The sequence below is a fragment of the Acanthopagrus latus genome, chromosome 12 (assembly GCF_904848185.1).
Source record: "Acanthopagrus latus isolate v.2019 chromosome 12, fAcaLat1.1, whole genome shotgun sequence".
In the NCBI taxonomy this organism is placed as follows: Eukaryota; Metazoa; Chordata; class Actinopteri; order Spariformes; family Sparidae; genus Acanthopagrus; species Acanthopagrus latus.
The window spans coordinates 24,534,629-24,562,227 of record NC_051050.1 but is presented as its reverse complement, the minus strand read 5'-3'; the positions used below and the strand labels follow the sequence as shown (position 1 = coordinate 24,562,227).

General features: G+C 42.7%; 3 protein-coding genes across 9 annotated transcripts; 2 read left to right on the top strand and 1 right to left on the bottom strand.

Annotated features, from left to right (window-relative positions):
• The first annotated feature begins 303 nt into the window (after positions 1-303).
• Positions 304-17,615, top strand: sec31a (SEC31 homolog A, COPII coat complex component). 6 transcript variants are annotated; one of them, XM_037117398.1, is made up of 29 exons: positions 304-515; positions 2,545-2,624; positions 2,848-2,971; positions 3,050-3,248; positions 3,481-3,576; positions 3,714-3,854; positions 3,973-4,115; positions 4,211-4,310; positions 4,405-4,566; positions 4,649-4,801; positions 4,888-5,109; positions 5,205-5,279; positions 5,420-5,461; positions 5,575-5,652; positions 5,725-5,979; positions 6,135-6,333; positions 6,426-6,604; positions 6,691-6,817; positions 7,427-7,572; positions 8,079-8,252; positions 8,425-8,667; positions 10,072-10,158; positions 10,527-10,629; positions 11,230-11,634; positions 13,422-13,477; positions 13,568-13,828; positions 14,356-14,475; positions 14,569-14,640; positions 15,038-17,615. In XM_037117398.1, the coding sequence occupies exons 2-29, from the start codon at positions 2,546-2,548 to the stop codon at positions 15,215-15,217; spliced, it is 4,221 nt and encodes a 1,406-aa protein (XP_036973293.1). In that variant the 5' UTR covers positions 304-515; position 2,545; the 3' UTR covers positions 15,218-17,615. The 6 variants fall into 6 exon arrangements, with proteins under 6 accessions (XP_036973293.1, XP_036973292.1, XP_036973291.1 ...); XM_037117397.1 differs by having other exon boundaries at positions 5,575-5,979; positions 11,230-11,583; XM_037117396.1 differs by having other exon boundaries at positions 5,575-5,979.
• A 1,205-nt stretch (positions 17,616-18,820) lies between these two features.
• tmem150c (transmembrane protein 150C) lies at positions 18,821-23,017 on the top strand. Of its 2 annotated transcripts, none has more exons than XM_037116340.1 (8): positions 18,821-18,955; positions 19,153-19,234; positions 20,758-20,808; positions 20,883-20,918; positions 21,012-21,079; positions 21,173-21,300; positions 21,378-21,555; positions 22,537-23,017. In XM_037116340.1, exons 2-8 carry the CDS (start codon positions 19,161-19,163, stop codon positions 22,737-22,739), a joined length of 738 nt encoding a protein of 245 aa, XP_036972235.1. In that variant the 5' UTR covers positions 18,821-18,955; positions 19,153-19,160; the 3' UTR covers positions 22,740-23,017. The 2 variants fall into 2 exon arrangements, with proteins under 2 accessions (XP_036972235.1, XP_036972234.1); XM_037116339.1 differs by having other exon boundaries at positions 18,837-19,067.
• Positions 23,018-23,425: 408 nt separating this feature from the next.
• On the bottom strand, positions 23,426-27,198 carry enoph1 (enolase-phosphatase 1). The gene is made up of 6 exons (XM_037116338.1): positions 27,058-27,198; positions 26,085-26,186; positions 25,624-25,826; positions 24,937-25,069; positions 24,684-24,807; positions 23,426-24,430 (listed from the first exon to the last, which is right to left on the bottom strand). The coding sequence occupies exons 1-6, from the start codon at positions 27,139-27,141 to the stop codon at positions 24,291-24,293; spliced, it is 786 nt and encodes a 261-aa protein (XP_036972233.1). The 5' UTR covers positions 27,142-27,198; the 3' UTR covers positions 23,426-24,290.
• Positions 27,199-27,599: the final 401 nt, after the last annotated feature.

Below are 27,599 nucleotides of genomic sequence, written 5' to 3'. Positions count from 1 at the left end.
TGTGATTCCAGGGCTGAATGCTAACACTAGCATAAAGCTGCTCAAGATTTGAGATATTAAATTGTAAATAAAAAATGTAATTTAACTTCTTTGTCTTATACAATAACTCCACATGAAATTCCGAAATGTAAATGTACCACATGCACTACTCATTCTATCTATCTGTCTCCTAACTGGTTAAAGTTTTGGGGAGATTTATAATCAAAATGTAGCGCTAGCATTGTTAGCACAGCTAGCATGCTAGCAGGAGTAGCGGTGTTGACGTCCCCCGGAAGCTGTTGTTCTTCTTCGTGGGAGGAGGAGGTTGTTGCTTAGTGCCACGTTGATGGAGACCAGTGGGGACGTGGAAATCTGTCTTGAGTCGGCAGCCGGGACCCGGTAGCCTCTTCTTCTGTTTTTACAACCGTTAATCCTCCAGAGCAGAACCGAAACGGGGAACTTGAGCGCGCGGAGGCGGTTTGTGTTTGTCGTCAGTTTTATGTGTGTTCACGTGAGAAGGAGAAAAGAAAAGGAAGGTAAGTGAAGTGATAAGATATCTGCGTGTGGGTTTGTATGAGAGTAACTGTCTCCACTCTGTTACACACTCTCCCTGCACAGGCAGCTAGCAGGCTACTTAACCCCTGTAGCTCCAGGACATGCTGTACTATGTCCCGGTGAGCGTGTACAAGAAGTGACAACAAACTGCAGCTCGTTTTCTGCCTCTTCTGCTTTATTTCCTCCTCCTGCTGAGGCTCCTCACTGTCACCACAGTGTTGGGGTTTGACTGGGCAGTCAGCTGTTAGCTCGCTGCTAGCTTGCAGTTGTACTTTTTGTTTGGTTGTATGTCCACCTCTGAATGTGAGAAGCTAGCCGAATGGTGGGTCAGTTCCTTGAAAGCCATTTGTAATGTCATTACTGCAAATCGGCTCAATAACACAGCGCCGATGTGATAATTAGTGTCAGTGTAAGTAGGCCTTTGTCTGTAACTGTGTAACTAGTGTATTTATTTCAGTCATGAGGGTGAATGGTGAGAAGACACAATGTAGAAGTGAGAGTACAACTTGAACTAGTTGTCTGTAAACCAGTTACTCCACAATATCACCTCAGGTCATAACTAATGTGCCTCTTCTTAGCCTGAGTCTATTTAAAAATAAAACATTTACTCTCAGTTAACAGTTTATTAGGTGCACCTATATTAAACTGATGCAGTCTAACACATCTTTCCTTTGATTAAACTTTAAAGACGCATTATGTAGTTTTTGCAGAAGAAATCTTAGCAGGTATTTCTGTGGGGTTTTTTTTTTTCACATCTAAACAAACTAAATAATCAAACTTGTTTTGTTTTCATGACTGAATAAACAAACTCACCTTAAAGGACGATGCAATTTACATTGTTTTACTTTGTTTACATGTGGCGGACCCTGCCACCTGTCTAGCTTCAGTCTGTCTTGTTCTGAGAACAGCTTGTTTATTCACTTATGGAAAAAAATGGACATATCAGAGTTTGCATCATTACCTTATTATTACTGTAAATCTTAAAATACTTATTTTCTAAAAATAGGCAGTGTCCATTTTGAGAGGTGAACAGTCATTTTTAAGGATGCAGTGTGTGGTGCTGGTGAACTGTATACGTGTTTCTGCTGTTTAAACACTGACAAGGTGGAAATATGACCGAGCCGGTGGATGTTACTGCAGGTTAACAGGCTTACTGGCCTCACGCACGCAGTATTTTAACATTCAGACATGGACGACTCTCTAAGAAGAAACGCCAGCTCAACAGTTTGTCAGTGTTTCTGGTTTAAAGCAGGAGAAAATAACGGGTCAAGGGTTCGGAACAAACTAAGACTGCACTTTTTAAAAATCTTTCTTCACGTCAGATTTTGTGAAACTGACACCACAATGCAGCAAATAAATACACTATTCCTGCATATTGCAATTTATCATTTCCACTGACTGTCTTGCAGTTTATCAGTTATCGTTGTATTGTGATTCTGTTGTTATTGTTGGAAACATTTGTCACATAAATATGGTTAGAAAAACATCATATTGCAATTATGTTGACAGATAGTGACGGGGATATGGTTTATATTAGTGGTAATGCTAATGATAATATGTTGATTAATTGTGCAGCCTGAATGCAAATATAGGATTTGTTGACCAAACTGGCTGTGAAAAAAAAATCCCAATCAGTGATGGAAATCCTCGTCTGCACTAACAATCAGTTCATATCTCTTTTGTTTACCGTCTTTCTTTTGCAAAACTCTTTTTCATGTCACTTCTCTGCCGCCGTGGTTAATCAGGGAATGCAAAGATAAAGTCATACTAATTACTCGCATTCTGTACAAATCACATTAGGAAGTGATCTTTTCACAGATGAATGACTGAGAGATGAACAAAATGTGCCAGCTCAGCAACACAACCTGTTTTTAATCTGTATGTATGCTATGTTGTTATCTGTGGTTGATTCCTGCAGAAGCCACAAGGAGGGAAACAAAAGCAAAATTATAATGTTCTGTCACCACCTCTCTGTAGTCATTTCTGCATGTTCCTCCGTTGCTTTTCCAGGATGAAACTCAAAGAGATCAACCGCACAGCCATCCAGAGCTGGAGTCCTGCGCAGCACCACCCCATCTACCTTGCGACAGGTACGAGCATGCAGCGAGCAGCCGGCACAGGCCTGCAGCTGCTGCGATGTCTGCAGCTCTGACAGGACGTTATATCATTTATATCGTGCCTACCAAGTCATACAGTCACTTAGACTAATGAGAGTCCGAGAGCATGCACCTCCCTCGTCTGCTGTTTGAACAACTGGAGAAACTGCTTTCATATATAAAGTAGCACAACATGTCCGGCTCTCTCTTTCTGCAGGAACATCAGCCCAGCAGCTGGATGCCTCCTTCAGCACCAGTGCCTCCCTGGAGTTTTTCCAGCTGGACTTGACTGATCCGTCTCTGGACATGAAGTCATGTGGCAGCTTCTCCTCCTCTCACAGGTACTGAAAGCTGCACTCATGTTGTTGTCGATTGTTTTTCCCTTTGAGTGCAGCTGCTCACCACAAACCTGTCCACAGATACCACAAACTGGTCTGGGGTCCGTACGGAATGGACGGCGGAGCTCACCCGTCCGGCGTTCTCATCGCAGGAGGCGAGAACGGCAACGTCATCTTGTACGACCCCGCAAAGATCATGGCCGGACAGAGCGATGTGATCATTGCTGAGAGCGAGAAGCACACGGGTCCGGTGAGAGCTCTCGACGTCAACCCGTTCCAGGTATGATCCAGTTAAAGGAACAGTTCACCCGAAAATGATAATACAGTCATCATCTCCTTCCTCCATGCTGATGGACAGTCAGGTGAAGTTTAATAGTCCACAGAACATTTCTGGAGCTTCTGTTACGTTTCTGTTATGTTTTGTGGACTACGAGACTTCACCTGTTCAACTGTTGAATTTGACTTTATCAACAAATGCAGTGACTGATTCTGTATTTTGTCCTCTGCTGCAGACAAACCTGGTTGCATCAGGTGGGAATGAGTCTGAAATCTATATCTGGGATATGAATAACTTCGGCTCTCCAATGGCACCAGGACCCAAAACACAGGTACATTTGTTTTACTCTATTCTTCACTATATTGTATGTTAATTAATGAGTTTACTGTCATCGAGTAGGAAAGAAAACAGAAAATATTCACAACGAAGAAGCTGGAAAAATAAAAGAGCTGTTGTTTTGTCTGAAAGCCTCTGGAGGACATCAGCTGCGTGTCGTGGAACCGACAGGTCCAACACATCCTGGCCTCTGCCAGCCCGAGTGGCCGGGCCTCAGTGTGGGACCTCCGCAAGAACGACCTCATCATTAAAGTCAGCGACCACAGCAACAGAGTACGTCCTTCCTCCTGCACTCACACAAAGTCTTACTCATTCTCTGCTGTTGAATCTGGTGCCGTCTGCTCGCCTGAATCTGTCTATGATTGTGTATTGTTTTTTTTGTTTTTTTCAGATGCATTGCTCGGGGCTGGCCTGGAACCCAGAAGTTGCCACTCAGCTGGTCGTGGCCTCGGAGGACGACCGGCTGCCGGTCATCCAGATGTGGGACTTACGTTTTGCTACCTCTCCTCTGAAGATTTTAGAGAATCACACACGGTAAACAAACCTGTTCAGAAGCAGCGATAAGCTTCCTCTGCAGGCTTGAAGGATAAGAGTGCTGATAGTTTAACTGTATTGTTTTTCATGCACAGGGGTGTCCTGGCCATCGCCTGGAGCTTGGCTGATCCTGAGCTGCTGCTGAGCTGCGGGAAGGACAGCAGGATCCTGTGCTGGAATCCAAACACAGGAGAGGTAAAAATAAATGACAGTTAATGTCGGTTATACGCATAAATCAGTATTTCTTCTGTCCCTCTGATGTCAATAAATCCTCTGCTTGTGTCTCCAGGTGTTGTACGAGTTGCCCACCAGCAGTCAGTGGTGCTTTGACATCCAGTGGTGCCCCAGGAACCCCGCGGTGCTGTCGGCTGCAGGCTTCGACGGACACATTGATATCTACTCCATCATGGGAGGCAGCAACCAGGCGCAGAGCCAGAGACACGCCGACCAGGTGAGCTCAGATATCCTGAGAGAGGAGAAAGGAGACCAGACTGACTTATCATCTTCTTTGTCTAACTTGACTGTCTTTACAGATCAGTACCTCGTTTGGGAACATGGATCCTTTTGGGACGGGGCAGACTTTGCCCCCGCTGCAGCTTCCCCAGACAACCGCCCCTCGAGCCACAGTCACCCCGCTGAAGAAGCCTCCGAAGTGGATCCGCCGACCCGTCGGAGCCTCGTTCGCTGTGAGTGCCGTTCATTTAGTTTTCATGACTTTGAGGATCGAGCGTCTCTGTTTTATCATCTGAAACCTTCCTCTTGCTTTGTTCAGTTTGGTGGGAAGCTGGTATCTTTGGAGAACATGAAGCCGAACCCTCAGCAGCCCACTGCTCACGTCGTTCACGTCAGCCAGGTCGTTACAGAAACAGCCTTCCTGCAGCGCTCGGAGCAGCTGCAGGCGACTCTGAGCGCCGGAGGCTTCGTGGATTTCTGCCAGGAAAAGATCGACGCGGCTGCAAATGAGTTTGAAAAGACTCTGTGGTCCTTCCTGAAGGTTGGAAAGAATCGCTTTCTAGAAACATTTGAATAAAACTGGAAACATTTGATTGTATTTTTAAAGTTGTTTGTGTGACTTTTTTGTATTTTCAGGCTAATTTTGAAAGTGACGTTCGCAGCAAATACCTGGAACTTCTGGGGTACAACAAAGAGGAGCTAGCCTTAAAGGTGAGATGTCTTTCTAGGCTCCTGTAAGCCTCGTAAGACACTACAGAAACATTGACTATTTTCTGTTTAATACTTTCGTCAATTGTCTTTTAGTACATGTTGTCATAAACAAGTGTTTTTATTGTTATTGTTATTATCAGATTTCTGCAGCACTAGAGGAAAAACCTGCCGACCCTCCGCAGGTACGTTTGTGCAGAGCAGTCAGTGTTAGATTCTTTGCTGGACTATTTCTTGGCAGTGACTTCCTGTAATGATCCTCCCTGACTTTGACCTCATATCCTCCCTCAACGTTCAGGTGGAGGCGCCTGCTCCTCCAGCCGTCCTGCAGCCTTTACCGGAGCTCAGCTTTGTGCCTCCTGCTGACACTCCTGAGGCAGCGTTCGACCTGATCGCTGCTGCCAACCCTCACCAAGAAGCCACACTGGACCTGGACTCCACTCCCGAGGCAGCGTTCGACCTGATCGCTGCTGCAAACCCTCAACCAGAAGCCACACTGGACCTGGACTCCACTCCCGAGGCAGCGTTCGACATGATCGCTGCTGCAAACCTTCAGCCAGACGCTGCACCAGAGCTCGACTCCACTCTTGACCCAGAGACCGAAGAGCCAGCAGCAGCAGATCCTGAGGACGCAGCGACCAACGAACTGGAAGAAAATGTGGACTTAGTTCTCCCTGAGGAAGAGGAGATCCCCTTGGAGGAGGTACACCTTCAGTGCTGCACATGTTCATAGATTCTGTTTTACAGCTCAGTTGATCACGTGCTCTGTCACAAGGTGCCTGCACAGCTAAGATAATAGAAATCGCAGAATGTTGTGACGCGTGAAGACATGACGGGATGTTACTGTGGTGTTTTCAGGAGACAGTGGCGCCAGTGGAGGAGGAGGCCAGTCCTGCTGAGACTTTGGCTCCAGTTGAGCAGCCCACCGAGGCTCCAGAACCAGAACTTGCTCCATCTCCGGCTCCAGCTCTGGTTCCGTCTCCTTCCCCTGCTCTTGTTCCGTCTCCGTCTCCAGCTCCAGCTAACGCAGGAGGAGTCAGTCTCAGCATCAGTCAAGGTAACGATGCCCTGAACCTCCTGTCACAGAGGGAGAACTGACTGTGGTTGTCGTGTTTGGTTCTGGTTAAATACTGTGTGTGTTCTGGTCAGATGTGGACGGGCTGATCACTCAGGCTCTGCTGACCGGAGACTTTGAGGGGGCCGTGGAGCTCTGTCTCCATGACAACCGGATGGCAGACAGCATCATCCTGGCCATCGCCGGAGGAGCCGAGCTCTTAGAGAAAACCCAGAAGAAGTATTTCACCAAAACACACAGCAAGATAACCAAGGTGACGGCGACAAGGAGAAGTTCACGAGGAGAGTTAATGAATTAAAAGTGTATTGTTGATGATGTAACTGTGTGTTTGTCGTGCAGCTGATCAGCGCCGTGGTGATGAAGGACTGGCACGACGTCCTGAACACGTGCGAGCTGCAGAACTGGAAGGAGGCGCTGGCTGCCGTCATGACCTACGCTCAGCCCGAGGAGTTCTCCTCCCTCTGTGGTCAGTTTAACGGAAAGTTCTCCCAAAAATAAGAATCCAGTCATCGTCTCCTCCCTCCTCCCATGCTGCTGGACAAACACGTTCCTGGAGCTTCACAGCAAAGTGAAAAACTAAAATGGTGTGATCCAAGTCTCTCAGAGATCTGAAACTGATTTGGAAAGACATCATTTACACCCTCAGTGTGCGTGCTAATATATTTAGCTCGCAGCTCAGTGAAGATTTCAGCTTACAGATGGGTATAAATGGATCTCAGGGCTTCTGGAGACTTGGATTACACCAGACCAGCTGCACAGAGTCACTTTATATTTTGTTTTTGTGTTTCTTACATTCTAAGTCAAGTCTCCAGCTACTTCAGTTGTTTAGGAGAATGCTTCATTTCAGTTTTGCTGTGAAGCTCCAGAAATGTTTTGCAGACCACAACTAACTCAGCCGACTCTCCATCAGCGTGGAGGGAGGAGACGATGTTACACTGCTGCTGTCTTTTCTTTCCTTTTTCCATCGTTCCAGCTGACATGCTGGTGTCCTCAGTGTCTCCTGTCTCTTCTTTTATTACATTTTGTAGTCTCAGTCATGAATTTGTGGTCTATAATTGAACTTGTCTGCCCGTAGATGTCCTCGGGGACCGACTGGAGGCAGCAGAGGACGCCCAGCTGCAGGCTCAGGCCTGTCTGTGTTACATCTGTGCCGGAAATGTGGAGAAACTGGTGTCTTGCTGGACCAGAGCGCAGGACGGACGGTGTCCACTGTCTCTCCAGGTACTTCAGAGCTGCAACGATTAATGGATTGGATGTTATCTATTGAAATGATTGCCAAGAAAAAAGTAAAATGTATTAGCATATGTCCAGAAACTGTATATCTTAAGAGATTTGTGGACGTCATTTTGGACTTTCTTTAGCATTTTCTGATGTTTTATAGACCAAACAGCAAATCGAGGAGATAATCAACAATGAAATGACAATAAATAATTACCTTCAGTTGATGTTTACACAGTGACTCCAGCTTTGTATCTGAAAACTGCAACTAACTTTGGACACATGTGGGCAGCATCTCTGTTTTAACTCTGTATCAACACAGTTAGTTAGCACTGCGGTTGCTCCAAGTCTGCATCTGTTTGCTCAATTCATTATAGTAAACTGAACAATCTCAAATGGAAGGAAACACAGTAACAGAAGGCCGAAGAACTGGTCCGACTTTGTGTTTTCAGCCTGTTCTGTCGCTTCTGTAGAAGTCCTTATGTTTGCTTTGTGTCTCCATCTTGCAGGACCTGGTGGAGAAGGTGGTGGTGCTGCGTCGGGCCGTGGAGCAGACTCAGCGCTCGGGTCCGGCTGCTATCGGCGTCCTGCTGGCTGAGAAGATGAGCCAGTACGCCAACCTGCTGGCCTCCCAGGGCAGCCTGTCCACCGCCATCACCTACCTGCCTGACAACACCAACCAGGTGCGTCACTCAGTCTGTGTGTTTGCTAATTAAGCCTCGAGTGAAGAGAAAACAAAGACGCTGATACACATCCGTTCACATCTGTCACTGTATCACAGTGCAGACGGCCTGAATGTGACGCAGCAGATCTTCACCCTGACCACAGTTCCTCTCTCTCGTTTGGACCTTGCAGGTTGCCGTGCAGCAGCTCCGGGAGCGTCTCCGTCGGGCTCTGGGGCAGCAGCCGGAGGCTCCGGCAGCTCCGGCACAAACCCAGAGAGCTCGGCCTCATCAGCCCGGCCCGACTCAGGCTGCTCCCCGCCATCCGTTCACCCCGATCCAGCCCGTCATGGTGCCTCAGCCCCCCGCGGCAGCTCCAGCACCCGTTCCTGCACCGGCTGCCTCGGCGCCAGCTCAGCCGCAGTATTACCAGCCAGTAAGTTCCAGCATCACATCACATGTGTTACGTTTCTGTTCTTCACTTTGACATGATGTCAGTCATGAACCTGAGTCTGTGTGAAACCTGTTTATCATCAGGATGCACACAGGTTATATTAGACTGCTCTTCTTCCTGCTCTTCCTCCAACACCTGACAACATCTCCAGGTCACACACGAACAAGAGCGTCTAATAGAAATACTCTAATCTTTTATCAAAGCTGTTTATCTCTCACTAAAAAGGTTCGATAAGAGGTTGTTTGTCATGTTTCTGAAGGCGATCAGACACTTTTGAGTTTGTGTTTCTTTTAAAATGTTGAAACCTGATAAGATTTGATAAGTGGATTCCAAAGTGGATGATAATTTGATAAAACGCTCTCAGACTCCATCACCGTCTCACACGACCGACCAGCTGATGAGGCTCTCAGTGCTGCTGTGTCGTCGACGTTTCATCGATCTGGATTTCCATCTCACCACCGGGGTTCAAATCACACGAAGCCATGAAACATTAATAAGACACGTAGAAGAGACTGGAGAGCTACAGAGGACTGAAACTGACAAAATTTTAGAAATAAAGACAAAAATAAATGTCTCAATAAATAGATTAAAGGATATTTAAACTTAGGCACTAATTAATATTTAGAATGTGACGTTGAAATCTGCCTTTCAGTTCATCTTCTGTGTTTATCTGACGTTGTTTTAATTCCCGTGTTTATTAAATTCCCCATTTAATTCTAAATGTTATGAATTCATGTATTCATTTGTTTTTAGTGCAGTAATATCTGTATTCTTTTCACTTCCCACTTTGCAAAGTAGTATGTACATATAAACATAGAATGACTCTAAAAATGAAACAATGATAAATTAAGAAGTTAAATTAAGTTTTTCAACTTGCTTTTGTTTTTATGTCATTAATTATTTTGAAATGTATTTATTCATGTTATTTCTTTTTCATTTTGACTTTTGCTAACTAATATGTAAATAAATACACAGATGGACATTTGAAAATCAATAAATGAATAAAGACATTAGTAAAGCTAACAGAAGCACTTTGAAACACAAATATGATTTTATGTCCCATTTTATAAATTAATCAATCAACATTTGTTTTTCTTTTATTAATTCTGATGCACTAAACGACATATTTGTTTATTTATTGAAATATTATTTCAGTTTCAGTCCTCCACACTTCACCAGCGTGTAGCAACAAGTTTTCTCTGTGTACAAACCTCATTTTTCGGGGTGTGTTTCTGTCATTTGAACCCTGGTTCTGGTTCTGGTTCTGGTCCAAAGTGTTGTTGTGTTGTTTGGTGTGTCCCTCTCCTCCTCCTCCTCCTCCTCCTCCTCCTCTTCCCTCCATGCTGCGGCCATCATTAGTATGTTCCGTGTGTCTCTGTGCTTCAGGTGAGGGCTGCCTCCACTGTCACCTCCTGGAGTAACCAAACTCCCACAGCCCTCCCCACTGTCCCTCCTCCTCTTCAGGACCAGCAGGTACACCGCCCGCCCACCTGGCCTCCACACACACCTGTGCTGATGTTTACAGATGTTCTCGCACGCAGACTTCCACCTCAGTGATTTCAAATAATTAAATACGATTCTCTAAAAATCCTGTCTGGCTGCTTTGGTGCGTCTGTGGTAACCTGCGTTCACCCACAGCGACTTCCTGCGTCTCCCGCGATGCGTTCGCTGTCACTCAGTCCGTCATTAGTTTCTCCTGCTCCTCCCGTGATTGGATTGATTAGACGTCGTCCTCACGTCTGCCTGCTTGTCACGACGTACATGTTGCTCCTCGTCTATCAGTGGACATTTCTCTGTCTTTTAGTTTGAAAATATGGCTTCCTGTGTGTGTCTTTTTACAGGTGGAGCAGTCAAACCCGATGTACGGGATGCCTCCCGCCGGCTCAGCTGCTGCACCTCAACCCTCCTCCACTCCTGCTTACATGTTCTCCCATCAGTACCAGCGTAAGTGTCGCACACCTGAGGAGTTAGCTGCGCGTTACGAGGGTCTTTATCGTTAAGAAATCTTTGATATGGAGAGAAAAGGTACAGATGAAACTGTGAAGGACATTAAGCAACCTCGTCTCCTAACCCAATGGAAAAAGTTGATATTTATGGCCTTTTATTGTGAAGAAGTTGTAGGAAAAACATTTTCTTAATACACTTTTTAGTCTCCGGTTTGTCTTTGGTGAGACAAAACACACAGACACACACCCTCTGCTCGCTAACGTTAGCTCACAGCTCATGTACAGTGGAGTAATCTGGCTGGTTTTTTTTGGGGCGGACACAGATGAAAATCTACCTGACAGAAATGTTTGGAAACTGTATTTGTAGGAGACGAGCTGACGCATGAACACACAGTCCTTCTTCTCTCTTCTTTAATCAAACATTTCCTGTTAGAAATGTTTGCCTCTCTCACACTAACAGAGGATGAGAACGTCTTACAGCTCGTTCTGACTGTTTATCTCTTTCTTTGAGTCTGTGAACATGAAGCTCGTTGCATGATACAGTCGTCAGTATAACCTGCACCAGTTGTCCACTAACAGCGTCTCGTTTGACTCCCAGCCTACCCCCAGGTCAGCCAGTACCCACCTGGAGCTGGTGGGGTGTCAGTCTATCAGCCTCTTCAGTACTCCTCCTCTGCTGCTGCTCCTCCTCCTGCGGAGCCTCCTGGCTTCCTCTCTCAGTACACTCAGCCCGTCCCCTCTCAGCCGCCACCTCCGGTCTATCCCGGACAGCCTCCTATCAACCAGTGCCTGTCCTCCTCTGCTCCTCCTTACTTTCCAACCTCCTCCTCCTCCTCCTCCTCTTCCTCCTTCTCCGCTCCGCCGTCCTCCGGAGCATCTTTCCAGCATGGCGGTCCAGGATCTCCTGTGTCGTACATGCCTCCTCCTCCTCCTCCAGCAGGCGGAGTCTCAGGTACACAGCTTGAGTCCGACCCCGGGCTGATCCCCGCCTCCCAGAGAACAGGTCTGCATGGCTCTGATCACTCTCCTCTCAAACTCACTCAGCGTCTCCAACTTCATCTTTTTAGCTTCAACCATATTTACAGTGTCAGTCTGCCTCTCAGCGAGTCTTCGTTGTGTTAACTCATGTGTCACGACAGCAGCAGAAAGCAGCTGATCATAAACCTCCTCAGACGTCATCCAGGAAGATGTTAAGATGCGTTTATAAAAAGTCTTAATCGATAAAATCCAGAAGTAGACGCGTCGTTTCTGAGGTCTGAGACGTCTCGCTTCCTTCTCATGAGCGTCTTCACCTGATGTTGTGTTTTCAAAATTAATGTTAAATTGATTAGAATTATTTACAATGCAGACAAAAGTCAGAAGTCAGCCGTGTTTAAAGGGATATACTGGACAGTTTACTGAAATAACAAGTTTAAGTCTCTTAAACAACCGTTTGCTGGTTTTTAACTTCTTAAAAAAAAAAGACAATCAAATCTCACCAACAGAGGAAGTTTGATCATCTAATTAATCATTATAGACTTTAATTACAATCAATTCTTAATAACTGTTTTATAGGCCTGAAGAAACATGTTCTTCTCTGAGAAATGTAAAAGAAAATGCCACATATTTAACTAATTCTTCATGTTTCACCAGATTTGTGCTCTTTTCTTTAAATCAACTTATTTTAATATTTAGTTTTTATACGACCAGAAAACAACGAGTAAAATAAGACTTCTGCAGGACCTGTAAAACTGAAAGTAGTTTGATAAGATGTAGTCAAGAATCAAACTTGTTAATCAAATATTTCAGTAATTAAATCACTTAAATTAACATTGAAATGATACAAAAAATTAGACTTATGATTTTTATTCTGTATTTAGTTATATAAGAATATTTTTAAATGAAAAGTTTTACATGAATGTAAGAAAGAAAATATTTATATATATATATTTAAGTTATTTATCATTTAACAGCAGCCTGAGAAGATAAAAGTAACATCACATCGAACTATCTTTTTACTTTTTTAAATGTTTAAACTTTTACTAGAATCCTCTGAAATACTCTGAGCTAAATTTGCACTGCTTTTATTCTAGTTTTGATCTTTTAATTGATTATAAATCACATGAGGCTGATTACAGTAAAATGAGTTTTCTCAGCTGAATATTTGCAGATTAATCAAATCAACACTGTGAATCTGAAGAGGAGCTTTAAAGGAAAAGTTCAACATTTTGGGAAAAAACACCTATTGTGAATCCTGCAGAGATTTAGATGAGAAGATTGAAACAAATCTCATGTCTGTACATTTAATATGAGGCTGCGGCCAGTTAGCTTAGCTTAGCACAAAGAAATAGAGTTTATTTACTGATTTACTGATTGATTTAACAAACATGATGTTACAAAATTGATTTGGGAGCTTCAGAAGTGTTGAGAGGCAGATTCAAGCTAGCTTTTCGTTTATTTATGCTAAGCTAACATCCGTAGTTTCATATTAATCTAAAGACATGAGAGGATCAATCGTCTTGATCAGTGAGAGTAATTTGGTTTCTCGTCTCGTCTTTTTTCTGACATTTCATGAGAAAATAATCAGCTGATGAATCGACAGTGAAAACAATCGTTAATCGCAGCCTGAATCTTTTCCTTCCTAATGTTCACATCAAGTCTCTGCACGCAAGTTAAAAACTGTATTTCCCAAAGTGTTGAATGTTTTTCTTGTGATCAAAGCTCCGGCCAACAGATTGAATATATTCTGATACACTTTAAATCCTGAAGCCGTCTGCCGGAGGTGTAATCAGGCTCGTGTTTCTCCTGCAGGACCTCAGAACGGCTGGAACGACCCTCCGGCTCTGAGCAGAGCGCTGAAGAAGAAGGTGAGTCTGCTGACGTTATTATAAATCTGTAACTCCTCCTCGTGACGGAGAGGAAGACGTGTGAAATTAATTGTATTTATCGTCGTTCAGCCGGTGCAACAGACCTACACCCCTCCTGCCCCCATCACCTCTCCCATCATGGCTCCACTGGGCGCCGACCCTCAGGCCCAGCCGGTGCCCTCGGGGGCCCCTCAGGCCATGATCCAGGGCCCACATGGTGCCCAGGTCCCTTACTCAGGCATGCAGCAGCAGCAGCAGCAGCAGCAGTTCTCCCCTCCACCCATGAACCCTGCGATGCCCAAGACCAGCATGGAGGGAGCACCAGGAGCTCCGACAGGAGACGTTATACAGGTACGGACTGTAGATTTCTCTCACATCCATACAAAAAGAAGTGTTTTAATGTGAACATATTCTTATTTTTGTTGAAGGAGGTTTTATTCATTTGAGTTTCACTGTTTCAAATCTATTTATTGTGTTAAAATATCAAAGTGCGACACTCAGAAAAGATTATTGGCTGTAAGAGTTCATTAAATCACATCCGTAGATTAAAAATGATCCTTCTCAACTGTTCAAAAAGTGTTTTAAAACAGTTCTGTTGCCCCATAAATACGATGAAGAACACCAAGAAAGAGTACAAAAATAAAAACACGACCATCTTTTAATATCCTAACTGTACCCTGATGATATTCCAGTAACAACTGAACCCTTCATTGTCTAAAATCTGTGGCATAAATCTCTTTTTTGGGGGCGTATCCTCCAGTTTGCTTGTCAAACAGTGATAATTTGGCCACAGTTTTCATCGCATCCAACATCCAGCAAAAACTTCTCCAAGTCATTTCCCATGTTAGACTTCTGACCCTGTTTTAAAACCCTTCCAGCCTCTGCAGTCGATCCCCGCTGAGAAGATCATGAAGAAGCCCATCCCCGACGAGCACCAGGTCCTGAAGACCACCTTCGAGGGGCTGATTCAGAAGTGCTTGGCTGTAGCTACCGACCCCGTGAGTCTCTCTGACGGAGACAACAGCTCCGTTCATCTTAACACCTCAAAGTGACGCTCAAGTGTAATCGGACTCTGTTTCATGTTTTCACAGCAAACTAAGAGGAAGCTCGACGACGCCAACAAACGTCTGGAGGCGCTCTACGACAAACTCAGAGAGCAGACGGTGAGTGTTGGTTCATAATGATGAGGATAAAAAGAAGAGGAAGAAAACGATGATGTCCTTGATGTTTATGAAAAGAGAGAAAGGAGTGCAGTTTTACTTTAAACTGAATGTTACAGAGAAAAGAAATACAAATACTGTAATTTAATTTAAAAAGCCGCGACTTCCTCGTCCTTGTAGCCACAAAACTCAGTGTGCCGAGACGGATTTTTGATTTAGTTCCTCTTAAATTGTCTTAAATTCAGATTTGTGAAGTCTTAAATACCACAAACATCTTATCTGACATAATCTAACCATCTTTTGATGTTGCAAATCAAGGAGAAATGTAAGATAAGAGTATTAAAATGTCGGCACATGAGGTCAAACGTCTTCCTGTTACCTAAACTGTTCTTGTCTCCAGCTCTCTCCCGCCATTGTCGGAGGTCTTCACAACATAGCCCGGAGTATAGAGTCCAGATCCTACACGGAGGGCCTCAACATCCACACCCACATAGTCAGCAGCAGCAACTTCAGCGAGACGTCAGCCTTCATGCCCGTTCTCAAGGTGGTGCTGACACAAGCCAACAAACTGGGAGTCTGACCGGGCAGAAAAATCCCGAACTCCTCCGAGCCGTCGATCGGTGGACGGGCGGAGAGGGACCGGTCGGGGGGGGGGGTCCAGCTCATTTCACAGGAAGCCGCATTTGACGAAGAACTCCGAGATGTACGAAAATCCTGTTAAATTCTTCTACGTGCCATTCATCTTCTCTGACGCAACTCAAACACAAGCCATGCTATGAGTTGCACGCAGTGGTGAAAGTAAATCCTGAGTGCAACAAAGAAAGGGCTCCAGACTCCACCGTAACATACCGACAAGTTGAACCAAACATGTGTTTTTAATGTAAACTGGAAGTGGATTCATGTTTGAGAATTTAATGAATATGCAAGAATTGCTTTGAAAATCTCCAAACTGGTGATCAGAAGTTTCATCGTGTTGAAAGAACCTAATTTATAGAGCGGTGTTGATCAGCAGTGACGACAAAGAACCAGGAGATTCAGGAATATTAAGGGCATTTGTCCGTACTCGTGTTGAGATTATCAAAATAAATGTAGTCAGTAATGAGGCTGATCTGACCCTGATGTAAACATCCATCCTGAGTGATCCGATCCGAAAGAACGTAAGGCAGAACATTTGCTGAATTTTCAAGAAGGTCCAAATAATGAAGAATTTGTCAGAGACCGCTTTTCACAAGGTTTATAAAGTGTCTCCAAACTCTACAACTCACTAAATTCTGCACTTTTTCAAGGGAGTCTGGGGACTTTGACCTTGGGTGACAACCAAGTGCCTATACTGGTTACTGTTCATTGTATTCATAACATTTTACATGTTTAGCATCAATATAATGTCTTCTTTCATAAATTGAGTGTAAATGGTGAAATCAGTGTAAACACATGTTGGCAGGTATGATTCACTTTAGACATAGAAGCAGAATCACCTTCTTGTTTGATAATTTGACTAACTGACAATTTTTAGAAGCAAACAAACAAATTCATGTTTTGCATTTATGCCAAATTAACAAGAAGGTATGAATGACTGTGAATTAGTTGAAGTCACTGAGGAAAGTTTGTTAAATTTCTCCTTATTCCTAATAATTCTTACAATTACTCAAATTGTAAAGGGAGGCTGGTATATGAAGTGTCTTACATTGTTGTTGTAAGACACAAAATTTAGCATTTACACTTAATATTTGAGAGGTGGCAACATTTAACATCAAACATAATTAATTATAGGCTACTTCTCTGTCACCTGTGGAAAACGTCCCCAGACTCCCTTAAAAAATTGCACAATTTAGTGAGTTGTTGAGTTATGAGGAACTTTATGAATGCTCTGAAACTCTGCTCTGACAAATCCTGAACTATCTGGGCCTTCTTGTAAATTCGGCAAACATGATACATGCAGTTTGTGTCTGTTAGTCCCAGTGATGTACGGGGTTATTTGGTCTACCAGGTGTGAACTTACAGACTCAGATCTGTCCCCTTGTGATCGAATCCCTCAGGACGGATGTTGAGAGCAGCTCTGATGAGCCTCTAATAGAATCAAGCCAGTCTTAATGAATTAGGTTTTAATAGCAGCATGCGTTTTTTTGCTCCCGACTGCTTTATCATGCAAACAGCAATCATTTAAGAAATATAAGCTTGTTCATCTTTATAGTCTTTTAATGTTTGTGCACTACAGCAACGCTCAGATACGTTATAATCCACGAATGTGTAGAATTTTACAGAATCTGGCTTTATTTTGACTTATAAATGCATCATCGCCTGCATGCATTTCGCAGTAGACCTGCGAATGAGGCTACAGAGAAACACAGTAACAAAAAGTTAGATGAGAATATGAATTAATTCAAACACAGGCTTCCTCATTTAAAGAAGCTTTAATGTTCGGAGCTCAGTTTTACTTCAGCGTGCCTGTTGTGACGTCTGATAGTTCTTTTTACTTTCACCACTGGTGTCACTACATACAACACGTTGGACCAAGATGATACCAGTGTGTGGGATACGTCCCATCTGTGGAGGACGTTTGATGTTGTTTTATTTCTTTTTCTTTACTGTTTTTTTTTTGTTTGTATTTTTCTCTTGTCTGTGTAATCACGAGGCTCCAGCAGAGTGCAATGGACTTTTGGAAAAAAAAGAGAGACTGTGCTTTTATGAATTTTAAAGTATGCATGCTTAAACAAACGCTAACAGTCTTCTTTAATGGCATTTGGGGTTAATTATGCGCTAATTAATCAGACCTCAGAGGGAGAGTGGAAGAAGACTTGTACTTGATTTTCATTCCAGCAGCGATGATGATGATGAAGATGATGATGATGATGATGATGATGATGATGGCTGTAGTCAGAGTGGTCAACCTCGCTTTATGTTGTTAATAAAGGAAAACAAGTCTTTGTTTTGGATTGACTACATGCAATATTTTCAATAAATAGTATTTATTTACAATATGATGTTGTCGTTTTGATTTGAGTGGGACGATAACTTGGACACTGAATCAACTGTCACTCCAAATATTATCTGTATTTTATTTTTTTTTTTTCTGGAAGAAAATGTTGTATATATTCTCTGCACGTTGCGTCAGAGCTGAAGTTACCAAATAAATGTAGAAATCTGCAAAGAAAATAAAGGGTACACTTTAGAATGAATTGATTTTATTGACAATAGAATACGAAAAGAAAGTTTATTAAGGAAAACTTTTGTCTGAATTCAACAACAAAGAAAGAACTTCATGTGTGACATTTGCTGAATCTACAAGAAAGATGAAATAATTAAGAATTTGTCGGAGACGGCATTTCAGAAAGTTATAAAGTTCCTCCTCAGTCAACTACTCGCTAAATTGAGCGATTTTATAAGGGAGTCTGGGAAAGTAGCTCTTACTGATCACTGTTTAATGTGTTCAAGGAGCGAGAATGAATAACAGATGCACATTGAAGCAATATTTTAATTATATATCATTTGTAGTTTTTTCCCACTTGTATTATAATTTTTACTTTATTTGATAACTTTAGTTACTTATAGCCAAAGTGGCACATTTATAATGTAATTTATTTTATTGGCAATCAGATTGAAAAAGAGAAAAGTTTATGTAAGAAAATGTTTCTCCACTTATTGTCAATAAAATAGCAAAAGAAGGTTTATTAAGTTTGTCTTAACATCACAGAAAGAACTCAGTGTATACAATTTGCCAAATTTACAAAAAGGCCCAAATAATTAAGAATTTCTCAGAGACAGTATTTCAAAATGTTTATAATCTTCTTCCTGGAATCATTGTTACCTCAGTGATAGATAGTGATGACTTAGCTCGTATACAGTTACATGAAGATCTTCTAGATTATTCCTTTAATATGGAAAATTGGAGAAATTACCCTTTAAGTAAAAATATTGCCAAGTAGTAGTGGTGTAGTTAATAACAGATACTGTGTGACTTTCACTTTTTTACCTTTTTTCTCCAATTATGACTTTTAGATACTTTCCAGTAATTAATATAATCCACTGATATAATATTAACCTGAGTACTTTCACACTGAAGTAATTTTACTTACATTTGGATGTTAATATTTGTCGCTGTAGCAGAAATGATCTGACTTCTTCCTCCATCACATCATGTATCACTATAATTGAGCTGCTGTATTCCGTGCTCTTATTTTGAAGGACACAGACTGAAATCGGAAGTGAAAGTGATCCCACTTACATGCCGTGGAGGAGCCACGACGACGACGACCAGGAGACACGTTCAGATGAAGGAGCTGCTCGGTGTTTGTGACAGTGGCCGACATTTGTAATCAGTGTGAGTGTTGATTAAAGCCTCTGCTGCTGCTGCTGCTGCTGCTGCTGCCTCACAGGCCTGGACTCATCACTTCCTGTATCCAGTTTTTATTCAAAATTACAAATCATACAAGGTGAAGTAAAAGTCTGAGTTGTTTGACATGTAGCTCTGTTTTTAAGTGTTGTCCACCTCCTCTTCATCACATGTTTGTGCTCCAGGTGAAGACATGTTGAGGTGCAGTCCCTGGGCTCTCCTGCCTCCCATCTACTCTGCATGTACTGCTGCTGGACTGTGGGTGGTGTAAGTCGACTGTTAATGACAGGACTGGAGTCAGCCTGACAGCACAGTAATGTTTTCATATCTCAAGTTTCCTCTGAGAGCTTCCTGTATTATTATGGGCAGTAGTGTTTAGTGTCAGCATGGATCTGCTGTGGCAGGAATCGTTCTCTTCATCTCCTGTTTAAACACAATACTGAGGTTGAAGTGTATTTTTAAAGCTGCAAAATGTTACTGATAAAGAGACAAAGACTACAAAGAGCAACAAAATGATGCTGAGTGACTACAAAGAGAGAGAACGATCATAGAAAGGTACAAAGTTATTAGACAGTGACAACTATTAAAAAAGTCACAAAACAAGAGGTCAGAAGACTGCAAAGAGACACTAAATGACCGCAAAGAGACACTAAACAACAGCAAAGAGACACTAATCAAGGACAAAGAGACACTAAACAACAGCAAAGAGACACTAATCAAGGACAAAGAGATACTAGACAACCACAAAGAGACACTAAATAACCACAAAGAAATACTAAACAACCACAGAGAGACACTAAACGACAGCAAAGAGACACTAATCAAGGACAAAGAGACACTAATCAAGGACAAAGAGACACTGGACAACCACAAAGAGACACTAAATAACCATAAAGCGACACTAAACAACCACAAAGAGACACTAAACAACCACAGAGAGACACTAAACGACAGAAAAGAGATACTAAACAGCAGCAAAGAGACACTAATCAAGGACAAAGAGACACTAGACAACCGCAAAGAGACACTAGACAACCACAAAGAGACACTAAACAACTGCAAAGAGACACTAAATAACCATAAAGAGACACTAAATGACAACAAAGAGACACTAGACAACCGCAAAGAGACACTAAACGACTGCAAAGAGACACTAAATAACCATAAAGAGACACTAAATGACAACAAAGAGACACTAGACGACAACAAAGAGACACTAGACAACCGCAAAGAGACACTAAATGACAACAAAGAGACACTAGACAACCACAAAGAGACACTAAACGACTGCAAAGAGACACTAAATAACCATAAAGAGACACTAAATGACAACAAAGAGACACTAGACGACAACAAAGAGACACTAGACAACCGCAAAGAGACACTAAATGACAACAAAGAGACACTAGACAACCGCAAAGAGACACTAAACGACTGCAAAGAGACACTAAATAACCATAAAGAGACACTAAATGACAACAAAGAGACACTAGACGACAACAAAGAGACACTAGACAACCGCAAAGAGACACTAAATGACAACAAAGAGACACTAGACAACCACAAAGAGACACTAAATGACAACAAAGAGACACTGAACGACCACAAAGAGACACTAAACAACCGCAAAGAGACCTAAAAATGACTACAGAGACACAAAATTACAACAAAGAAACATAAAACGACTACAGAGTGTCCGTCACAGATACACCACACCTTACAAAAACAATGTGACATTACAATGATAATAACATTAATCTTGGATATTCTGTTTGGATGCATTTTAATAGATACATTGTTGCTGTCAGCGATGAGAAGATTGCACCGCTGGGTTCAAAATGGTAAGAATTTAAAAAATATGAACCGCAAATAATGACCGAACAATGTGTTGACATTAAACTTTATGTGTTTTTAGGAGAAGAAATGGATCCTTCTATCCTCCATACATCAGGTACATATCCATCTTTTTGTCCAAAGTTATTGTTGTTAATAATCTTTATTTCAGAGCAGCAAACACAACTGTTTCCTCTTTTTCCACATTCAGTATTGCAGGAAACTTCCCTCCAGCCAGCTGCATCTTCAGTGAGGTCATGAACTTGTCTGCGTTCGTCGGTGAGAGCAGCTCGTTAGAGATCATTACATACAGTCAAAGTTGAAGACGCTGTTAGACTGAAGTGACGTTTTGTTGGTTCTTCTCCCCCACAGGGTTCATTATTGTGGTCCTCAGATACCTTCAGCTCAGACCCAGACTAGACAGAGCTTGGCTGAACGTCGGGAGTCTGGTGGCTTTCTCTGCCGGCTGCTTCGGAATGACACTCATCGGAAACTTCCAGGTAAACACCGACGATCGTTTACAGACGGACGGACGTGACAGGTAAAGAGTGATGTCACTGATCAGTTCTGGTTTTAGGTGTTCACCGACGAGATGATACACAACTGCGGCACCTTCATGACGTTCGGGCTGGGGACGCTGTTCTGCTGGGTGCAGTCCTACATCACCCTGAGGGTCAACATCAGGAACGAGGGGAGGACGGCTGGTATCGTCCGTTTCCTGCTGTCTGGATCCATCACGGTCTGCATGATCCTCTGTATCCTTTCACTCAGACGGCTACGCTCAATTACCCACAGTAAAGTTGGTGACACAGAAACAAAACTACAGACACAAAGTGACAAAAAATAAAGTTATGACTCACAAAACTACAGAGACAAAAAAACAACAATTGAAATAACTTCCAAAGTTCACAGAGCTACAAAGAAAACAATGACGAAGACACACAGAACAATTACAAAGACACAATGAAAAATGACTACTTAGATTCACAGAACAACTACAGGGACACAAATGATTAAGATGCACAACATGACTTCAAAGAGACAAAACATAACCACTAAGATTCACAAAACTACAGAGACAGAAATAAAATTACAAGGAGACAAAAAATAGTTACTTAGATGAAGGAACGACTACAAAGAGATTCACAAAACTACAGAGACACAACATGACTACTAAGATTCACAGAGCTACAAAGACAACAATGACTAAGACACACAAAACAACTACAAAGACACAGAAAATGAACTAAACCGAGCCGCCAAATGAGTTCACGGGTTCACAAAATGACCTGATTTATTGTGGAGACCACAGAAACAGAAACATGTCGCCCGGCTCTGTCAGATTAAACACATGAAACTTAACATGTTCAATATTCAGTTTTACAGGTGCAGCAGGTGGAGTTTGTTGCCATTCAACTGAACCAGACCAGCAGTCTCTCACAGATGTAGTCTTTATGCTAAGCTAATCTTAGCGTCGCCCCACTATGACTTCAGATTTACTCTACAGACAGATTTGTGTCTGTCGTCATTCGACATGACAACCAGTCAGAATCAGGAACTGATTACTGGTCCTCATGAAGAATTATTTGATGGAACTCCAGAGCTACTTGTCCTGAACAAATTAATTACTACTAAATATCTGAATGCCTCATTAAACTAGAAGCAGAATATCAGCGCACATGTTCACGTCCTGCCGTCCTTCATCTGCTCGTCTCACCTTAACTCACCTGACGCAGACTTCTCCCTGATGGCTCAGGGCCTCCACACTCAGGCGGCTCAGTGTCAGTGGGCGCTGGTCATGTTCTTCCTCCTCTTCATCGGCACTTTTGCCATCGAGTTTCGGCACAGCCGCTTCAGCGCAGTGTGCACAGACGACCCCGGGACTCCAGTGAACCTGAAAAACTCCGAGGTGTCCCGGCACCAGCCGGACGACATGTAGAGCTTATTTTTTTTTATCTGAAATGTAAAAGTTACTTAAAGCTACAACCAAAAATCTGCTGTTTACATACTTTGTTGTCCTTGTCTGGAAAGAAGGGTTTTTGTGTTACCAACTAATCTTTACATGTAAACTGGTATATTACTTTTTTCTGGGTCTTTTCAAATGTACATGCTTTCAGATTGTACAAGTTTATACATGTTACAACTATAAAGATTTTCCTAAAAATGCAGCTTTGCACAGTACACAATCAGTATCAATTAAAATACAGCAACATTCAACATCTGTGTGAAGTGTTAATGTTATTTATGCTCTTTTTAAAGATGAAACCTTCACAGGAGTGTTCAAGATAAAACTTCAGCCCATGTGTCGTTGGTGCACGAGCTCAGCTGTGTGTCGAGGGTGTAAATATTTTCTTCTCAGGGTTCAAAGACACTTGGATTATACTGGACAAGCTGTAAGAAGCCATCATATGTGTTTGTTGTTTATTAAAGCATGAGTCCAGATACTTCAATGCTGTTTTACTGCGAAGCTCCAGAAATTTTTTGTGGAAACGTCGCCTGTCTTTCCATCAGCACAGAGGGAGGAGGTGATGAATTATTTCATTTTCGAGTGAACTTTTCCTTTAGCGGTTTCAGATTTACAGCCTGAAAGTGTACAAAAACATTTGGACCGACAGAGACACGCTGTTCTGTGTGAGATGAGGCATTTATTGGAAGTTTTCAGATTATCATTCCTGAATAATACCAATTATGTTTCACACACAAATCCTCAATTTGGCAATTTTTTTTTCTTTAGGTAACTTTCCGACACCAATATTACAGATTATCAATGAGGATGGCACATTTAAATAGACACCATTCACCTGCGAGGAGGGACTAATTAAGACATTTGAACAAAGTTTGAAATGAGAACTTTCTGTCAGCGTCGCCGCTGCTGAGTGCATCTATTACTGTAACTCTACTTCCTAAAACATTACAGTGTTAAACAGTTCGACCACTGGATTAAACATACATCTGCAGCACGTGTGGAGGGAGGAAACGGCACGTGAATGGAAAATGTTTACAAAAGGTGACAGATACAGCACACACACACACATACAGCTGGAAAAGTTTTGAGTAACACCGAAGAGGTTCAGAACTGGTGAGCAGCTCATCTAAAAGGTAGAAAGGTAAAGTATAACGTCACAGGTGTGCAGTTTTTCCTTCTGGGCTTTTTTCCTGCTTCTTTCAGCTTCTCCGCTCTCTTCCCAGTCGATCAAATGGTCCAAGGAAAGCCGCGTTGTGTTCGAGTTCCTATTGTGCTCCGGAGATCTGTTCCCTTTTACACATGAAGGGGATCCTGAAAGATCTGAACAGAGGAGCACCTCACAGGCCCGACGGGCGGCTGACTGTAGCATCTCCGACTCTTCTTCAACTGCCAACGTGGAACAAACAAAAACAGTTGTAAAAAGGAGGGGGGAGGGTGGAGGGTGAGGGGCGGAGGAGGGGAGGAACGGGGTCGTTATGGTGATGAAGCCAGAGACGTTCTCCCCGTCTTCCTCCACGCTCCGTGTTAAACGCGTCCCGTCAGTTCAAGTTGGCTAAAGGATGTGATGAGGTTATAGTGGGACCTCTCGTCATCTGTCAGCTCCATGTTTCCAGGCCGGACCACCACCACCACGTTTGCCCCGGCTTCTTCAGCTGCCTTAGCCTCTGCAACGATAAATCCACGAGTGAGTGTGTGGAGACAACATGTAATCACACATTAACTGGTGTCACCAGAAAACAAAAGTTAGCTCCAAAGTTAAAAGGAGCAACGCAAATATTTTCCCCAAAACTCGAACCATCTTCCCAGTCAAATCAAAGCATCTTTGGCAATGTTATCGGTTCCCTTCAGCTTTTCCTCCACAAGTGAACCCTCTTCTCACAGAGCTGAATAAAGGATCTCTGAAAACAACAAACACACCTCGAGTGACGTCTGTCAAGAAGGTGATTTCCTCAGGCGGGCAGCCGATCCTCTCCGCAATCCTCTCGTAGCTTTTTCCTTCTACTTTAGCTCCTATAGTCGTGTCAAAGTGACCATCAAATAACTGGAACAATACAAAAAAAAAAAACAACTTTACATCAGCAGCAGATTACAATTGAACAAAGACGACTGTGTGAAACTAACTCTCTATCTTACTGATGTCAGACAGACGCTGACAGGCGGCTGTACTCACATCTAAAACGTCTCCTTCCACAGAGTATCCAAACAGAAGTTTTTGTGCCTCCACGCTTCCAGACGAGTAAATAAACACTTTGAGTCCTTGTCCTTTCCATCTCTTGATGGATGGAATAACATCCTGGTAGATCCTGTTGGCAACACGACCACCATCACAAGATTAATCTTATTTAATTACATTTATAAATCTTATGATATAAAACAAACATGCATGACCTCAGAAATCAGACATTTGTAATCAACTTGAGCACTTTTAACAGCATTTTAAGATATTTTATAGACATCTGTTTGTTTTTCTGGACATCAGGACAGATGCTCAGAAATAAATGCCAAGTCCTTCTGACGTCGCCTTCACATCTGTTACCAATGAGGTCATGAGAAACTTTTTAGGAAAAAGAGATAGGATGTAATTATTTTGACAATCTGCCTGCAGCTCTGAACTTAAACATCTCTGTTCAGGACACAAACACACTTTTTAATTCAAACCATCTGAGATTTTTTGTTTCAACTTCCCAGTTTTAAATGCGGTGATGACGATGACCGACGTTGTGAAACAGTCCTGTATGCTGAACTGTTCGGGTGCAGACAGTATTCACATCGATTATGTTGCTCAGTCTGAACAGAGCATTAACACATATATAATAAATACATTCTGGATTGAGGAAAGCGATCACTGTGTACTTACTCGCCTTTGATTCTCCCAGAAGAATACGCCGACCTCCACATGTGACCCTGGAGCTGTTTGAGTGCGGTTGACTTCCTGTCTGCTGCCATCTGCCACAGCACGTTATCCACCACTTCCCTAATGGCCTTCTCCTCATCTGTGTGAACCGTCTGGTCCACGGCGTGGACGGGACATGAGCGGTTCTGTTTCATGTCCTCTTCAATCTGCCACAGGGAGCATAAACGAATGATGTATCAGGTGAAGTGAAGAAGGTGAACATCATCAGGTATCAGGAGATTTCAGGAGTTTACACTAGGTTTTGTCTCTTATTTATTCAGTAAACGAAGTGTAAAGTTTAACACATTTTTAAGCACTGTAACAGCAGACATTTTAGGACTTTAATCAATTACAATTCTGCAAAAAACCTGTAAGAAAAAGCTCAACGTTGCTCTTAGATGAGCGTGAGGCCGTTGCTCCTTTACCTGTTTCTTTAAGAGATGAACATCTTGCTTGCACTCGTCTTCCTCCCAGTGAGTGGACAAGTAATCCTCGAGATGCTCCCTGATGTACGGAAATAAAATATCCTGGGAAAGACAAAGACGAGTCATCGGGTGTGTTTCAGAGGCTCGTTACAGAGTGAAAAATAAAATAAATCTCACGCAAAACAGACTGAATGGTTTGTGATTTATTTACAAAATCAAGGTTGTGATTTCACCGGGCCTCGCCTTACAACCAAGAACCGTCCCAACGCTCACTGCCCTGGTGTTTTCAAAAAGAAATTAAAAACTCCTCTTTGTAATTTGGCTTTTAATGTTGAGTCACTGCATAAATCTTATTCTTTCAGCTCATTATGTCAAGACTGTTACATCATCATTCTCATCTTTTCTTTACTCATTTGTCTGTTTGGTTGCTTTTCTCCAATTCAATGAAGTTGCTGCTTGTTTTAACCTGATATTATTATTATTGTTATTGTTGTTGTTGTGTATTCTTTTAAGTTGTCTTTGTTGAGTACTTTGTGTTACATATTTGACTGAATGGTGCTATAAATACAGTTATCATTGTCATGACTGTTATTATTGTTATTATGTATAGGTGGGAGAACCCGTAATTACTGCAACTCCGACATGACGTGAACGCAGCATGATAAGCTTTAATTAGCTAGTTTGTGACTCTGAACATCTTAACAATCACATTTTAGAGATTATAAAGACAATAATAACAGAAAGAGAATAATTTGTGAGAAGAACTACTGTTGTATTAAGCTATGACTCTGTTATTAGAGCAAACTGGTCAGACACCGTCAGGCTACACTGGTTTAGCTGGCTGCTACTGGTGACAGCCGTCTGTTAGCATGGCCGCAGTGAGTCGGTGTTGGGCTACATAATTAGCTAACGCTGCTATTAAATTATTATGCACGTCATCCTGAAAAAGATAGCTCAGCTTAATAAAACTCACCTTTACAAATGTGATCGGCGTGGTTGTACCTTCGATATCCAGCAAGAGTGCACTGGTACAGGCAGGAATTGAAACAGTGGCCATTTTTTTTAAGGAGAGTCTCTGCAGCTGGTTAGCTGACGTTAGCTAGCTTAATTAGCACGTTAACGGCGTTAAAAGCTAGGAAACGCTGCCGCACCTCGCTGGCTGTCTTAACTAACCCGGGTCAGGAGGAGCAGAGCAGAGATTTATCCCAGCGCTAGAGAAAAAAAGTCCCACCCGGTTCAGCTGTTTGACTGTTAACTAGCTATCGTTGCCATCACCCCGCAGCTAACACAGACCCTCAGCCCAGCGAGCACACACATGTTCGGGGGTGTCAGTTGGACATGGCGCCCGGCGGGGGGCGCTGCGGAGCGGAGTTCCGTCAGTGAGCGACACGAGAAGAAGAAAACGCGATGAAAACAAAACGACGCTCACAAATTAAAACTGTAGCAACTGAAACTGAGTTCTGCCTCACTGACACACACACCTGCCTGAATTCAGACTAACATCACAACTTGGCA